Source organism: Drosophila innubila, chromosome X (genome assembly GCF_004354385.1).
Source record: "Drosophila innubila isolate TH190305 chromosome X, UK_Dinn_1.0, whole genome shotgun sequence".
Lineage (NCBI taxonomy): Eukaryota > Metazoa > Arthropoda > Insecta > Diptera > Drosophilidae > Drosophila > Drosophila innubila.
The window spans coordinates 8,200,688-8,218,455 of record NC_047626.1 but is presented as its reverse complement, the minus strand read 5'-3'; the positions used below and the strand labels follow the sequence as shown (position 1 = coordinate 8,218,455).

Below are 17,768 nucleotides of genomic sequence, written 5' to 3'. Positions count from 1 at the left end.
CCCATTAATAAATACACTTTTCCACAACTCCAATATACACCTATGTTCCACATTAACGACCATTCACTTAGCGAAAAAAATTGTACATTTGATATCTTTAAAAATTTATGTAAAAATCAAAAACTCTTTCGTTTAAAATTTAACTGAACTGTAAAGAAAGCCAGTAAATATTTCAAAAAAAAATTAAATTAAATTCACTTAAGTTTCATTCAGTTAAAAAAGCTTTAGAACCAACAAAATTAACTTTGAAAAAAATAGCGTTTAGTAATGAAAATCAAACTGATTTTCAGTAAATGACATTACAAAAAAATAATAGTTTTCAAAAAATATTTAGAATTAATGTGCAAGTCAAAAATATCTCTTGGTTCAAATTCAACTGTATACTTAATACGCTTCAGATTATAAGTTTTTGAAGTACTTTTCATAGTCGACTCTAACTTTTTATAAAAAAAAAACTATTTTACAAAATTTTCAAAAAAAAAAAAATAAATAAAGGCAATACAAAAAGTTTTTTTTACGACCTATCAGCTATATGATATAATTATCCGACTTTAATATACTGTTTCCCAAGTAGATTGCTAGTCGGAGCATAGGTGTATATTCAAATATAAATTCATTTCATTTAATTACGATCTTTTTTGTCCCTGTTCTCGTCGCGCCAAGGCTCAAATGTGTAGGGTATTATCGAGCCGTATGAGTCCAAAAAGGACATGGAAGTAATGGAACCTTTGAGTCGTACCACGGGACCACCTGTACAAATAAAAACAAATTATTATATATAGATGATACTCGATGATATAATTAATTGAACTGACCATTTATTGTAACCAAGACGGGCTGAGATTTGCGCACATCGCGCTCCGGCATTGTGATGAACAATGTCAATATTGAACCGAAACTAGTTCCAATCCACAAAGTAGGAACGAGCGTCAAAATATCTTGAAAATTAAATGCAAATCAAATGAACGATTAGAGAAGCAATTGTGATTTATTTAATATTTTATATAGATAAAAAAACAATGAAAATAAAAACATATAGTCAGCGGTGTTCCAGAACTAAAAAAACAAACCGAAAAACAACCAAGATCGTATGGGATTTTGGTTGGTTTTCGTTTGTTTTACATTTCTGGAACATACCGCAGTGTTTCAGTACTCCCTTTTAATATTAGAACATTTTTTTTGTATTTATTAAGATCATTTTTATTAAATTTTTTTTTTTTTTTAACTAATAAATTATATTGGCTATCCTGTTTGAAATATATTTAATCTCTAGAATACTTTATCAGGGACAGTCAATAATGATTATTTGGTTTTTTTTTTCAATTGAAAAAATCATTCACTTCTAGTAACTGTTAAAAAATCATAAAATATACCAACAATTTTCTTTGAGCGTAATCTATGCAACTTCAATTTTACTCACAAAATAATCATTATTTTTAAGCAAAGAAATAAAACTTAAAAAAAAAAATCATTATTTTTGAACAAAAAAAATAAAACTCATGGCATAGTGATTCTTTCTTGAGTTTTATTTTTTTGAATCAAAAATAAAAAAATTTTTTTAAATATATTTTCAATAATATAATAATTTCATTTCAATTTTTTTTTATTAAGACAAAATAACACCTTGAGTTTTATTTTTGATTCAAAAAAATAAAACTCAAGAAATTATTTCTTATGCTATGAGTTTTATTTGTTTGATCAAAAATAATGATTATTTCTAAGTTTCATTTTTTGCTCAAAAATAATCATAAGTAAAACAATAAAACTCAAAGAATAATGATTATTTCTAGAGTTTAATAATAAAACTGATAATGATTACAGTCCCAGTAATTTATTGCTCAAAATTGTATTCTACAAAATATTCGTTGCTATCACATGTGATAGCCCCGATAAGCATGCTATATTGTTTGATTTTTGAGAATTGTGTGAGAATTTTTTGAATAGATGTAGTGTGCTTTGTGGCATGTTGTCATTTTACACTGATAAAAAAGATCGGTTGTTTTCAAATTTCGAGTAACTTATGAATAATAAAATATTTACAAAAACACAATATTTCAAAAGTTGATTTGGTTCTCAAACTATTTGTTGAATGAAAGGTTTTAAAATTGACATTTTTGTTTAGAAAATAATGATTTTAAAATATATAAATTCATTAATGATTTTTTAAGCGATTTTTAACTACTTTAATAGGATGTTTTTGTGTGAAATCGAGGGGAAAAATCGATGATTTTTTTTGTCTTTTTTTTTTTTTAGTGTATAACTTACCATTGCGTTTTGCATAACTCTCGATAAAAGCTAAACAGGTAACAGATTCAGAGGAAGACATATCAATGCTGGACATTGAAGATGATCTGGATCTGGAGAAGGTGCCATCCAATTTATCTGTAAGGCAGTTGTTTTGTTTTATTTATGGATTGATCAAATGATTATTGGCAATTGAGTTGTGGAGAGTTATCGATAGATTATAACGGGACAGCAAAGAGACAGAGAGAATGAGAGAGAGAGAGAGAGAGTGGCAAACGATTACACAATACAATTTGATTCAAGAGACAGAGATAGAGATAGAGAGAGAGAGATAGTAAGAGAATTTAAGTAGTGAAAAAGAGAGATAGCAAGAAATATATAGAAAGAGAGATAGATAGATAGAAAGAGAAAGTAGGAATGAGGCAGGAAGTAGAGACAGAGACGGACAGACAAACAGAAAGAGAGAGTGATAGAAAGAGAGAGGAGAGAGAGATAGAGAGAGAGAGAGAGAGAGAGAGAGAGAGGAGAGTAAAAGCGGCGGGCGGTAGTAGGCATAACTTTTGCTTAATATGTAAATAATATTAGTTGAGATGTTTTTAAGATTTCTGTTTTATGCTTTTGTTCTATTAATTTTATTATTATTATTATTATTTTTTAATCTCTTGCTGCACTATTTTCACTAGGCAGCTAATTGTTGTTGTTCTTTGTGAATATGTATGTGTATGTGTGTGTGTGTATGTGTAAATTAATTATTATTATTTTTATTTTTTTTAAGGTCCTCATGATTGTGTGTGTGTGTGTGTGTGCTTTTGTGCGTGCGTGTGTGTGTGTGTGTTTGTGCAAAAAGTATTTTGCCAATGCAGAATTGTCGAGCTTTAATGTTGTTGCAATTAGTTGTTGTTGTTGTTGCTGTTGTTGTTATTGCAGTTGTTGCTTTTGTTGTTTATTAGTTGCTAGTTAGAAGCGTGCACAAATACCGAGAGCGAGCGAGCGGGCGAGCGAGCGAGACAGAGTGTGTGTGTGTGTATGTGTGTGTGTGTGTGAACAAATACATAAATATTATTAAGAGAGCAAGAAGAAGTGGAAGTAGTAGTAGTACAGAGAGAGAGAGAGAGCGAAAGTGATAAAGACAGAGGTTATTAGAAAGATACAGAGAAAGAGAGTGACAAAAGACAGAGAAAGAGATTGACCAAGACAGAGAGCGAGAGCAAGAGTGAAAGAGATAGAGAACGAGAGCGAGCGAGCGAATCTGATTAAAGTCAAAGAGAGAGCGAGAGTGAGTGAGAGTAAGAGAGAGAGAGGGAGAGCGAGCGAGCAATGCTTTGGTTCCACACCATCCACACAACTTAATAGGTTCCACCTGCTGTCCATATTCCCCTTTCCCCCGCAACAGCCGCCATTTTGCTGCCGTTGAACCGCCCCCAACCCTTCAACCAAACCATCCCCCACCCCCTTGCCCACCAGCAAAAGAGTAACAACAACAAAAAAAAAAACTGATGAAACAAAATACAAAAACAGGAAGACGCAAAACAAAACGACGCTTGGACGAACGGCCAGACGAAGAGAACAGAGTCAGAGTCAGAGAGAGAGAGAGAGCGAGAGAGAGATTGAGTGAGATTGCAAGAGCAGAGAGCGAGCGAGCGAGAGAGAGAGAGGCAAATCACAAGCAACGTGCTGCTATGTCTCTGTGTGTGTGTGTGTGTGTGCGTGTGTGTGTGTGAAGTCTAGATTGCCATATTTATGTCTCTGTGTGTGTGAGCGAATTCTAGGGTGCCATACATATGTGTGTGTGCGTGTGTGTGTGCTCGTGCGTGTGTTTATTTCTATTTATTAATTTTGGTTTAACAGTGTGTGTTTTTTTTTATAATTTTTTATAATATGTAGTGTGGGGTTTTTGGATTTTTTTTTAAATTTATTAAACAGCGTTTTTTTTTTCTGCTGATCTAATAATTATTTATAATGGTGTGTGTTTTATTTTATGATTTTATAAATTTGCTTAAAAGCATTTTTTATGTTTTTCATAATTTTTTTTTAATAGTTTGAATGTATTTTAATTTCTATATTATATTTATACCCCTCAAACCGAGTGGAATATCGGTTTAATTTAGGGTTTCGGTTATGTTTGTATTTTGGTTTTCGATTTTCGATTGTCGCTTACAAAAAATCTTTGTGTGTGTCAGTTTCGTAACGGTTTCGAAATACCGCTATGATTTTGGTTTACAAAAAAAAATTATTTGTAGAAATCAGGGACCCTAAATAATGATTATTATTATTACTTTTTTTAAATACAAAAATCACTCGATAATCGTTATTTTCGATAAAAAAAATATAGCTCAAAAATAATGATTATTTTTGATGAAAAAAAAATAAAACTCAAAGATAATGATTTTAAATGATATTTTTTTTTGTTTCTCTCAAAATAAAACTCAGCAATAGTTTATGGCTTCTTTTCGCCGATATGATTACATATTGTTGATCCATGATTTAAATTAATAAAAATCATCTATAATCATTATTTTTGATCAAAAAAATAAAAGAAAATCTTAAAAATCATTATATAATCATTAAAACGTGTTTTTTAAAATAAAACCTATGATAATTAGCGTCCCTGGTAGAAATTAAAAAAAACTCTAGATATTGTAAAAAATATATAATCATCATTAGTTTGTAAAACGATGATTACACCTTAACAACATAATTAAATTAATTTCCAACTGAACCGAATTAAACTGTTATATATGAAACTGTATTTCGATTTTAATAGTTTCAACTTTTCGGTTTCGGTTAAATAAAATAAACTGTTTTTTAGGGTTTTAATTACGGTTACCAATTTCAATGGGTTAAAACCAGTTAATACCGGTTAATACTTGTTTCTGTACATATTGTTTGTAATAGTGTGTGTTGTACTTAATTATATGTTTTTATAATTTTATAGTTTTTTTTTTCATAGTGTTTTTATATTTATTTATTTTTTTTGTATGTATGTTCTTTTTTGTTCTTGAATTTTATCGCTTTTTAAAACTGTTTTTATTTTTTTTTTAAATTATATATATGTGTGTGTGCTTGTTGTGTGTGTGTGTGTGTGTGTGTGTAGAGGGAAGTTTGTTCCAAACGTTGCATATAGAGCGACAGACAGAGACAGATAGAGAGACAGAGAGAGACTGAACGTGAGAGAGAAGAGAGAGAGTGGGAAAGGTGCAATTGTTGTTGTTGTTGTTGTGGTTCTTGCTAATTTAATATTTATTTTTTTTTTAAGAATGTTTGTTGCTGTTCTTGTTGTAGTAGTAATTGTTGTTGTTGTTCTTGTTATTGTTGTTGTGCAGCTGTTGTTGTTGTTGTTGTTGTGCTCTTCCCACCTTGTGATTTGGACTTTTTTAGGGACTCGTACGATGTCACAGACTGCTGTTGTTGCTGTACGAGTATAACGGATGTTTGATGCTGATGCGGATGCGGATGCGGATACGGATACGGATGCTGATATTGATGTTGCGCACCTGCAGCACCAACAAATCCAAATCCACCATCCAAATGCTCGAGATCAAACGAAGAAGCAGCAGCAAACGATTGCTGTTGTTGTAATTGTTGCAATTGTTGTTGTTGCTGCTGTTGTTGTTGTTGTTGCTGTTGTTGTAGCTGTTGCTGCTCATCAACGCTGCCGCTGCCGCTGCCAAGGCCACCCACACCACCACCGATTGCACCACCAACACCACCATGAGCTTTGGCACTAACACCACCACTACCAATACCACCAACACCAACACCGACACTAGCAACACCCGCACCTGCATCGTCCGCACCATAAACGCCTGACGCCGACGTCGACGCCGATGCAGCAAGCGCTGCATTTACCGCTGCGGCTGCGGCTGCTGCTGCTGACGACGACGTCGACGCTGACAGAGGATCGCCAAACGTCTGCTGCTGCTGCTGTAGCTGCTGCTGTGAATGCTGCTGCTGTAGCTGCTGCTGCTGTTGTTGTTGTTGTTGTTGTAGCTGCTGCTGCTGCTGCTGTTGTTGTTGTTGCTGCTGCTGTTGCTGCTGCTGCGCTGCATTTGCGCTCGCATTAGCATTCGCATTTGGATTCGCATTGTTGGCTCCGCCGTTGATCTGGTTCAATTTGTAAATAAACAATAATAATGGGAGAGCAGAGAGAGAGAGAGATACACACAGAGAGAAGGAGAGAAAGAGAGAGATAAATGCACTAAATGATTTGGAATGGAGCAACAATTCATTTCATATCATTTCATTTCTTGTTTTTGCTTTCTGCTTTACTAATTTCATTGTTTTTTTTTCTTTTCTTTTCTTTTCTTTTTTCATTTTGTTTTTGCTCTGTGCTTGTGTTCATGTGTATGTGTGTGTGGGTGTGTGTAGCATACTTTTTTGGTTGTTCTGCTTTGTTGTGTGTTGGGTGACAAAAAAAAAGGGGTGGGGTGGGGTGGAGTGGGCGCATTGAACAGAGGCAAAGCAAAGGTAAACTAAACGAATGCATAACGTATACGTGTGCGTGTGTGTGCGTGTGTGAGAGAGAGTAAAAGCTTCGTTGAGTTTGCTGTTTTGTGTGAGAGTGTGTTTATTTTTAATTGAGTGAGTGAGAGAGCGTGAGTGAGTAGTTTAATTTTATTTGAGTGTGTGTGTGAGCGTGAGAGAGTAGAGTTTTTTTAATTTACAGTAATGCACGCTGCCCGTTTTTGTTTTTGTTTTGGTTTTTTTAAATTTATTTATTGTTGTGCCAGGCAAACAAATGTGTCAAAAGACTAATTTATCGATTCATGTGATTTGGTGAGTGTATGCTTATCGATATGTTGTGCGTACATTTATGAAACTGAATTTTGGAAGCAACAAATATATCGTTATTATTCACAACACTTATGAGACAGAGAGTAAGGAGAAGAGAGAGAGAGTGGAGAGCACAACGGCTGGTGAAGGACGGTAACAAAATATGAGAGAGAGAGAGAGAGAGAGACATAAAAGCACGCGCAACGAGAACAAGAACGATCATTTAAAATTTAAATAGTTTAACTGTTAAATAGCAAATACGTAGCATACATACAGAAAAAAAAATTTAAAAAAAAAAAACTGAACTGATCGATTTACAAACTTTGTAAGCATAAATTGTATATAACCTTAATAATGTATGTAAGTATGTACGTATGTTTATTTAATTTAAGCACAAACAATGAGACGATTGGTTAAAAGCAAAATGTTTTCGATATATCTATCGTAAATTTAAATTTATACATAAATATGATATGATTTTAGTTTAAAGAGTAAGTAATAAGCTTATGAAATTAGCATTATTAGCATTTTTACAGTGGAATTGTGTTAGCAAAACAATGCAACGATAAATAGCGGCGTTGCAAGCGTTGTTATCGATAACCAAATCAAATTGTGTAAAAAAGCGTTTAATCAAAGGAAAATACGAATCAAAGAAATATGTACTATATGTACAAAATAGAGTGTTTTTTTTTTACTAAACTTAAAGCGCTCGAGAAATAGAACTAATGAGCGATTAATAACGATCTCGATAGTTATTAATAACGAACATTTATTCGATCGATTAATCAATTCAACAAGAAATCGACACAAAGTTATCGACAAACAATCGATTACACTTAATGCGGGAAGGGGGCATTTTGGGGGAGGGGAGCAAGCGAAATTCAGACAGACAAATTCCATTCATAGAGTGAAACCAAGCAAACAAAACACACACATACATACACACACACATTTAAATAATATAAGGATATAGAAAAGTATTCTGAATAGTATTTTCTTGGTATATTTCTCAGTATTTTCAAAAGTGACCCAAGAATAATAGCGTTGCTTTCAAGTTCTGTTTGTGGTGATGTATGTTGGTAGATTGTTGGTGAATTAGGCTGGTCGGCGGTAAGTTCAATCCACAGGTAGTTTTAGTTATAGTATTTTTTTGCTTATGAATTTTCATGTTTTTCATGATGATGCGATGGAAATTACACAAAAAAAAAAAAACGTGTAACGTACAACAATCAATAACAACCCATTTAGTATTTTATCATTAGATATAATAAATATATACTAAAGAAGTAAAATTTTTGGTATTTCCTTGATATTTTTTTTAATGTTTTTTGCACAGTGCATACACAGAGTACGATTTGAGTGAAATATATAGGTTAAGTGGTTTTTGTGTGGTGGGTAATTTGTTTGGTATTTTTTTTATTTTTTGGTATTTTTTGATATTTGATTTCTGCTTTGATTACAACAGTTATGCATACTATATAATAATAGTTATTATTTTGTATATACACGCATACATATACACAATTTATGTATATATAGAGAAAGAGAGAGAGAGAGAGAGACAGAAGAGACAGAGAGCGTGTTAGATAGAGTGAGAGTGAGACAGATACACAGTTTGTTTTCATTCTTTTTGTGTTGTTGTTCTTTTGACATTCTCAAATTGCCGCCACTTTGGGGGGGTTTTTTCTTTCGTTAGGTGGGAAGAGAGGGGGTGGGGGGAATATATCAGCTGGTGGTCACACTACTAAGTTAAGTACATAAGTATATTTACGTATGTGTATGTATATTTATGTGTGTGTGTGTCTTGTGATATTGTGCTAAATACGTATACATATATTTTCTTTTATGACTTTATCATAATTTTCTACAACTTTTGGGTGTACATGTGTGTGTGTGAGTAAAGGTGTTGTTGTTGTTGTTGTAAGAATGAATTACCAAAGAACTTCCATACAATCACATAAAGGCAGTTATATTGCAGCTCATCTGCATCCGTTGCCTAGTTTCAGGAGAAAGAAGGAAGCAATAGATAAGAATTTCAGTTGCAGAATTTCAATTACATTTTTTTTTTGTTGTGTGCATTATTATTATCATTATTATTATAATCATTATATTGTATCGACAATATTTTTGTTGTTGCTGTTGTTACAGTTATAGTATTTTTATTATTATTAATATTTTTTTTTTGTAAGCTAAAAGTATATAAGAACTCTACATATTTTGTTTCTCTATACAAAATGCAATTTTGAAAAACCAAAAGAAAAACACAATTTAAGCAGCCCCAAAAAGAAAACTCAACTATATTCCAAATATTCGTAAGTACGCTCTCTAAGTGAAAACAAAAAAAAAATGGAAGATGGGGGCTGGTGGCTGGGGGGTTAGGGGTATGGTTTGGGTTCAGGTTGTTGCTTGGATTGCATATTTCTACAACAATACAAATACGAGTGTAGTAGTAGTAGTAGTTTAATATCTACGGCTTGCATACCAATACATACAAAGCATCGTATAAAAGCCAGAAGAGAGCGTGTCCCACATATACGCGGGAGCCAAAGAGAGACGACACGACCTAATACACACAACAACAAAGAAAACCAAAAAGAAAAACCATAGTGAAAACAACAACAAATATGCCCAAGTAAATTTGACAACATGGTAAATCAGCAAACTCAGCATCCAACAGCAGTCGCAGTCGCAGTCGCAGTCGCAGCAAAAGTCTCTCAGTGTGTGTGTGTGTGTGTGTGTGTATGAGTTTCGTTTCAATATGTGCACATGTATTTGTGATCTTATTTTCGTTAATTTTCACACAGACTCTCTCTTGCGTTGACAACTAACAAACACAAACTACACACGCTCTCGCTCTCAGCAAGGTGAATTTACTATAGGTGGCGTTTTCACCACAGCTGCAGCAGTTGTGGTAGTATTGTAAAGAGAGAGAGAGAGAGAGAGTTACGTGACAGAGTGGCAGTGAAATGGTTTACAGAAGTTGTTGTTAGTGGACCTTACGCTCTCGCTTTAACTATTTTGTGGGAGAACGTGTATGACAGAGAGAAAGAGAGAGAGAGAGAGAGGGCGCGGGCGGGAGAGGATAAGGAGCTTTTGAGCTTACGGCATACTTACGTATTTTTTTGGTTAAACTGCCGCTCATCATTGGCGATACATCATTTTTGTTGACCCGCCCACCGCTGCCGCTGCCAACGCCGCTGCCGCTGGCGACGCCGCTGCCAATGACAATGGCGCCAGCACGCTGCTCACGCGGCTGATATTTAATGTTCGGCACTGAGAGCAAACGTTGATCTCGTGCTTTCTCTTTAAATTTCTGACGTGTCGGCTTCAATGGCGCCTGCTGCTGTTGTTGCTGCTGTTGTTGTTGTGACTCGCTCAGGGGCAAATTGTTGGGACGCTCACCGCTCTCTGGCGGCTGCTCAAAATCTACACGCTTCAGCGTCGGCGTTGGCAGCGCTGCCAACGTCGACGTCTCTGTATCACAATTGAGCATTGCAGTTGCGGTTGCGAGGCCGACATCTTCTTCGCGACATTCCAAAGCCTCGGCGGTGGGCAGCGTCGGCTCATCGCCAGGTGCGCATTCCGGTGAGCTTTCCTTGGGCGCATAAAAGATGGATGAGCTGTTGTTGCGTATCGACTCCAGTTCGGTGTTAAGACTACCACCGATTTTCATATTGACTTTTGATAATTGACGTTTCAAATTGAACGTTTTCCATGACATGGACTTGCGACGATCTGTCTGCATCTCTTTGGGCGCTGCTCCTGCCCCTGCTCCTGCCCCTGTGGTGCCCTCATCACGCTGTGGACTCTTTGTGGCAGCGAATGCAGCCGATGTGGCACTGCTCACAAGCGTCTCCTTGTTGCTGTTAATCATCTGATCAATGGCCAGCGGTGATGTGGGCCGCGAACCGCCTTGCGATGATTCCGCTCCTGAAATCGCTGCTGAACCGCATACGGTTGCCTCATTTGCCTCCGGTATGAATTCAATTGACGGACTGTCCGGACTTGTTGTATCGTTCAGCTAAATAATGCGGGGGGTGGGAGGAGGGGGTTGTTTGTTGGCACAAGTTTTAATATCGTTCCGGCTTAACACTCTTAACTCTTAAACATTTTGGGGGGGTTAAAAAGAGGCGTGGCGACATATCCAAAAAAGACGTGCGCAAAAGCAACAAATTGATCAACAAAACTCAAGAACAACAACAGCAGTTGAAGCAGCATCCCCTCGCGGTGGGAAGGACAAAAGGCACAAAATAAATGAGGAGCAGCAACAACAATTAAACTGAGCCTAAATCCAATTTCGTAATTAATATTGTTGCTCAATTTAATCAATTTATCTATATTTTCCTTTATTAATTATTATTTAAAGTTAACAATTTATTAAAAACAAAAAAAAAATTACTCGTTATTCGTCATAAAGATTAGAGAGTGCGAAATACTTGTTGGAATTTTTCAATTAACTATTTATTGAGTACATTCTTATTTTTCATTTTGATTTAATCAATTTATCTATATTTTCCTTTACTTTTTCAAATACTATTTAAAAAATTACTCGTTATTCGTAGCAAAGATTAGCGAGTACGAAATACTCGTTGGAATTCTACATTTAACTATTTATTGAGTACATTCTTATTTTTTCATTATGATTTACCATTTCAAATTTACAACCAAGTCAAAAAACCAGCGAATAAAATTGCATTCAATTCAATTTAAACCAAATACTCGCTGAAGATTTCAGCAAAGTACTCGCTGAAAAGAAACGATTTGTTTCAAGTTCTCAAAAAACTTGTAGAAGTGTAAAGATAATATTTCCAGCGAGTTTTATTCCAGTCAAATAGAGTTCTTGAGTCTTTGAATAACTAACATATATATAACTCAAATATTCGAAAGAATCATTACTAATTTTGTTTTGTTTTTATTATTTTCAGAGAGTAATTGCTCTTTTTTTTGTGGTAAAGACCTTTTTCCCCATTTTGTTTTCCTCTTTATTGCTGTTCTCGTTGTGGTTGTTCTTGTTGTTGTTGTTGATTGGCTCTCTAATTTTTTTATTTCGATTTCTTTTGCTTTTGCTTTATAAAGCGCAGATATTGTGTGTGTTGTGTTATTATATTAATTTTAAGTAGGACAAAATTTATACTTAGAGAAACGGGATATTTAAAGAATTAAATATATAGATCGAGAGAGCGGGTGTGGGAAAGAGAGGGACGGGAAAAGAGAAGTATAGTTGATTGTAACAACTACACATCTCTATATATATATAAAGTACATACAATTATAGTATATATAAGAGGGAAAGGTAATTTTGGAGTTTAGTCAACGGTTTAGTTAGACTGTCATACGTGTTATACACAGCGTATAACAGTTATGCCGCGGGCAATATTTAAAAGGATTTTTTGTTTTTTGATTTAAATATAATTTAAAAAATAATTTGAATATAATATGAATGTAATATGAATATATATGAATGTCAATCAATGTCAATCAATGGGCAATTATACGTAAACATTTATAACATTTAATTGTTTTGGCTCTTTAACATTTGTTGTTGGGTTTTGTTTTATAATTAGGTAAGTTTAGTTAATTGGTTAGTTAGTTAGTTTAGTTAAGTTTAGTTTAGTATGTACGTAGATAGTTAGAAATGTAAGATTGTTGGATTGATCTGGTGGCTGGGAGGTAGGTTGGGCGATTGATTGTTGGGAATTAGCAGAAAAAAATGTGTGTATATATTTAGATGATTAGTACGTCAGGCCTCACAACAAAACATACTTACACACACATACATACATACACACATACACATACATGAAGAACACGCACATCAATCAATCAATCAATCAAAAAAAACTTTATGTTACAGTTATACTACTATTTAGTGGAGAGTAGAGATATTAATTGTTGGGTGTACGATAAGGTTTCTCAAAGGAGAAACAAATAGAGACAGAGAGAGAGAGAGGTAAAGAGAGAGGCAGAGAGAGAGAGAGAGACAAAGAGATATGTGACAGACAACACATAGAGCAATCAAAAACCAATCAATCCAATGGTATATCAATGATGTTGTATATTCGATGCGATGCGAGCGGTGAGAGGTGACAGCGTGTAACAATCAATAACCAATCAATCAATCAATCAATATCAATCAATGTCAATCGATGCAACGTGCAAATACACACATACACATACATCCATCAGCTAAATGTACGTACGTGTATGTATAAAAATTAATTTCCAAATAATTTACATTACATTTTTAACAATAAAATCAATCAATCAATCATTTATGATTTACCATGCTGACAATTTGTGCTTTTATATTATTTCAGGGCTTAAATTAATTGCGTTTAGTATGAAAACAGAGACAGATTTAGGTACAGAGAGAAAGAGAGACAGAGAGAGAGACTGACAGAAAGACAAATAGAGAGAGAGAGAGAGAGAGAGAGAGATAGAGAGCGTATTCATAGGGTCTGTAGTTCTCTTCAGACTAAGTGAAAACGAAATAATTCCGCAATGGGAACAGAACACAGCATTATATAGCACAAATAACAATTTAGCAGCTAAGTTGAAAATTATAATGAAACAAAGGTAAAAAAAGTTTTTTTTTAAGTTTTTCGAGTTTTCAAGCAAATTAAATGCAAAGTGCCAAAAGGAACTTAAAAACATGGATATATAGAGTTATATGTATATATATTTATATATATATTGAGAGAGAGAGAGAGAGAGTAATAGTTGGTTAGTTAGCTGTATGGTTAGAGAGCGTAAGAGAGATATAGAGCTAGTACTTAGAAACGGCTGTGCCGTTCAAAAAAAAAAAAAAACATTTCAGTTGAAAATAAAAGACATATCTAGAGATATATATAAAAGTTCAAAAATACCACTACTTGGGCAATATATAAATATACATAGATATATATATATAACTCTATAGGCTACATAGGAGTACGATATATAGATTTATATATTGTAGTATATGCATACACATATATAGTATATATATAAAGAGAAAGAGAGAGTACTTAGATGGTAAGAGAAATGTGTTTCTAAATGCATTTTTGTTTTGTATTTGAATTTTTGTTTTGTTTATTATCTTTTTATTTTTTTGGCTAAACACTTTTATATGTAGTTGCTTGCATGTGTGTGGTTGTGTAGTTGTTCTTGTTGTTGTGTCTGTCATGTTTGTTTGTTTGTACTAAAAATGAGGGGGAGCAAACTTAAAAAAAAAAATGTGTTTTCTTGTATCATAAACATAAAATTTAATTATGCACTTCAATCAAAATGCTAGACAAATGCAAATATTGATGGTATATGTGTGTATGTGTGTTTGTATTAGTTTTGATTTTATTATCGGGGATTGGTGGTAATTTGGGGGGTTACAGGGAATTGGGGGTATATTAATAAGTTAGCTTAATAAACTAATAAAAATGCGTTTTTGCTACAATAAAAATTTAATATGCGAATGTTTCATGTCATCATCACAATTAGTAATCAATCATATTAATGCATATTAATATAGTATAATTAATGATGTAAGTTGATTAAAATATGCAAGTAATTTCATTTAATTTTTTGGTTTTTATAATTATTTGTTGGCTCAATTATTTGTGTATTTGTCTAACACTTTATGCGTGAGTGGCTGTGTGTGTCTCTTTGTGTGTGTGTGTTCGTGTGTCTGTCACAGTGTGTGTGTGTGCGTGTGTGCGTGTTCTTGTCACTGATTGAAGGCGTCCACAGCATTATCACAATCAATCATTGATCAATCATGATCAATCATTGATCAATCAGATGATCAATCATTGTCAGTAATTAGCATTTAGCGTATTGTTAAGAGCCAACATCGTTATTATCATTATCATCAATCATCATTATCATATCGTTAATCATTTTGATTAATCAATGAATCAATCATCACTTACCTGATCTGAACTGGGCGAACGGCTTTGCTCCTCTTTGCTCTCAATACGTTTTGGACTTTTTGGTGTTCGCGAGTAAGGATCGTGTGCGCCATACAGATCGGGACATGCAACACTCAATAGGCAAATTTTTTGGATTATATCAATTATGACAAGTCCATATTCGGTACCATAAGCCATTCTATAAACAGAAAAAGATAAGAACACGGCATCATGTCAAATAACACAACGGCATACAATCCAAAAATTAAAAAAATTGAAAAAAAAAAAAGGAAAAACTTAATTGAAAAGGAAAAAATTGAATAAAAAAATGAAAAAGATACAGAAAATCATCTCTTTTTCTAACTAACGTAATTATATATACTTGAAATTTATTTTTGCGCATCGCACACACACACACACACACCAGGCACTAAAGTCCGTTTGTCATACTGTCTAAAACTCAACTAATATCGTAACTCTAGCGAGTAACGAGTAACGAGTTTGCGTCTAACGAGTAGCTTGTTATGCACTTAGCACACAACGATTTGCAATGTGACAACTAACGATTAGCGAGTAACGAGTTACTTACTCGTTATCTATGCAAGACATATTAAGCAATCTGTTAACGAGTGGCAACTCACGATTAGCGAGTAACGAGTGTCGTCTGGCGAGTGACGAGCAGCGAGTCACTTACTCGTTATCTATGCAAGACAAATTAAGCAATCGGTTAACGGGTGGTAACTGACAATTAGCGAGTGTCAAGTAACGAGTGTCGACTGGCGAGTAACGAATCATTTACACGTTCTACGCAAGACAATTCAAACAATCAGTTAAGCGTGAGTGCGCGGCGTTCAATCAATCATTTTGTCCGCGAGCAGTTTGCGGTTATTTGTAACGGAAGGCGGGGATGTAAGTGGCTAGGGCATTTACATTTCGACTAGGCTCTAAGTACTTTAGTAGTCAGGCGCTTTCAGAGAACGTGTCATGCACAATATACGAATACAAAACTACAAAAATACTGCACTAAATTTGATTTAAATGTTTAAGTCCGCGTGTCAGCGCTGTGTGTGTGTGTGTGTGTGTGTCTGAGTGTGTGTAGATGTGTGTGTGTGTGTTTGAGAGAGACAGAGAGAGGTAGAGGTAGAGCAAGAGAATGTAACAGTTACTTACAGGCCATAGCTTGAGTTGATGCACAACGAGGTAACCTGCACGGTTCGACGATTCGGCCCCGTGGTCAGACAAACCAATTGGGATTGAAAACCCGGTGGTTTTCGCTGAGCTCCAAAACGCACCTTCAACGTGCTCTCCGTCTGTTCGGGCAGAAAAAAAGACAGTTTAAAACTTGTGCAATCTTGATAATATCAATTGTTTAATATTCAAGTTCAAAGTCAAGGAAAAAAATCAAAACCTAGACAGCGATACTAAATATTAAATAGGAACAAAAGTTTATTTTCAGCACGCCTTAGTTTTAAAACCCATGCATTACGTAACTAATTCCCAAAGAAAAAAGCTGGTTTTTAATACAATTCAACTTAAATTAAAGACACTCACTTTAAATAACTTAAAAATAACTATATTTTTCATGTACTTGTTTTCGAAACTAACTTTATTTTTCAGCATTTTTATTTAAAAACTAATGCATTGATATTTCAATTTGCTTTTCACATATCTATTTTAATGCTTAACCGTCTTACCTTATCGGAATCACTGGATTCGGTCTTTTGCACCTGATGTCCGGTTAGGAAATCGCATTCAGGACTTGTGCCATAATTGTCATCAAAGTTCTCATAGAGTATTGGAATCTCCAGCACCAGCACCTCCGATGTGGACTCGACCTTGCGAAATTTGAACAACATTACCTGTCCCATGGCACCAGCGACACACAAACGTCGCGATTCCGAGCATAGAAATATCAAATGCACAGCCAATGGATTATCGCTATCCGCGTGGCTAACGTGACGCGGCTTCTCAAACATCTTGGCCGTCTTCAGTTTGTACAGAATCTACAACAAGGTCAATTGATTAGATTAATCTCGAAAAATATGTTATTCGTCAAATGCAAAATGATTTCATCAAGTCAGTACCAGAAATATTTTTTAATAACATATAATCCCTTAGGGTGTATTGATGAAACCCCTTTCCAATTTTCATATGTTGGTAAGCTTGGTTAACATATTATTATTCCTTGAGCCCATTCAAAATGGGCAAAAAGGGTATAATTTGTTTCGCAGAATGAGCGTGGCAGACCCCCAAAGTATATATATTCTTCATCAGGATCAATAGCCGAGTCGATTGAGCCAAGTCCGTCTGTCTGTCCGTCTGTCTGTCCGTCTGTCTGTCCGTCTGTCTGTCCGTCCGTTTGTTTGAACGCGTCGCTCCAGCGATCATAAGAGCTAAAGATTTCAAACTTAATATGTAGGTTCCTGGATACCATACGCAGAGTTTGTTTTTTTTCTTGATCGGAGCTCTATATCATATAGCTGCCATAGGAACGATAAATCGAAAAGGAAGTTTTAGTATGAAAAACTTCTTGATTTTTTGAGATATCTCAACCAATCTGACACAATGTACATCTGTGAGGGTGATATACATCCCGATCATATTTGGTTCAAATCGGACCACTATATCATATAGCTGCCACAGAGACGCTCAGTCGAAAACCTAGTCTTATTATGAAAAAGTTTTTTGTTTTTTGAGATATCTTAACCAAGCTGATAGAATATGCATTTAAGCTGGTCTTATTTATCCTGGCCAAATTTGGTTCACATCGGTTTCCTATATCATATAGCTGCCATAGGAACAATCGGTCGAAAATCAACTTTCAGTACAGAGTACTTGGGCACAGGGTATCCTACTGTCGAGCGTGCT

At 34.7% G+C, this 17,768-nt stretch overlaps 1 protein-coding gene across 5 annotated transcripts in view; it reads right to left on the bottom strand.

Annotated features, from left to right (window-relative positions):
• LOC117793788 (syntaxin-binding protein 5) overlaps positions 1-17,768 on the bottom strand; it is a 32,792-nt gene that overhangs the window by 2,477 nt on the left and 12,547 nt on the right. For 3 of the 5 annotated variants that reach the window (XM_034634190.1, XM_034634191.1, XM_034634192.1), the window contains exons 12-18: positions 16,595-16,903; positions 16,071-16,210; positions 14,922-15,099; positions 10,132-11,038; positions 2,266-2,382; positions 816-938; positions 631-750 (exon numbers count right to left, since the gene is read on the bottom strand). In XM_034634190.1, the coding sequence (XP_034490081.1) occupies positions 631-750; positions 816-938; positions 2,266-2,382; positions 10,132-11,038; positions 14,922-15,099; positions 16,071-16,210; positions 16,595-16,903 (1,894 nt within the window). Of the gene's footprint in view, positions 1-630; positions 751-815; positions 939-2,265; positions 2,383-6,026; positions 6,349-10,131; positions 11,039-14,921; positions 15,100-16,070; positions 16,211-16,594; positions 16,904-17,768 lie in introns of those variants that run through there. The other 2 variants (XM_034634193.1, XM_034634194.1) reach the window with 2 other exon arrangements.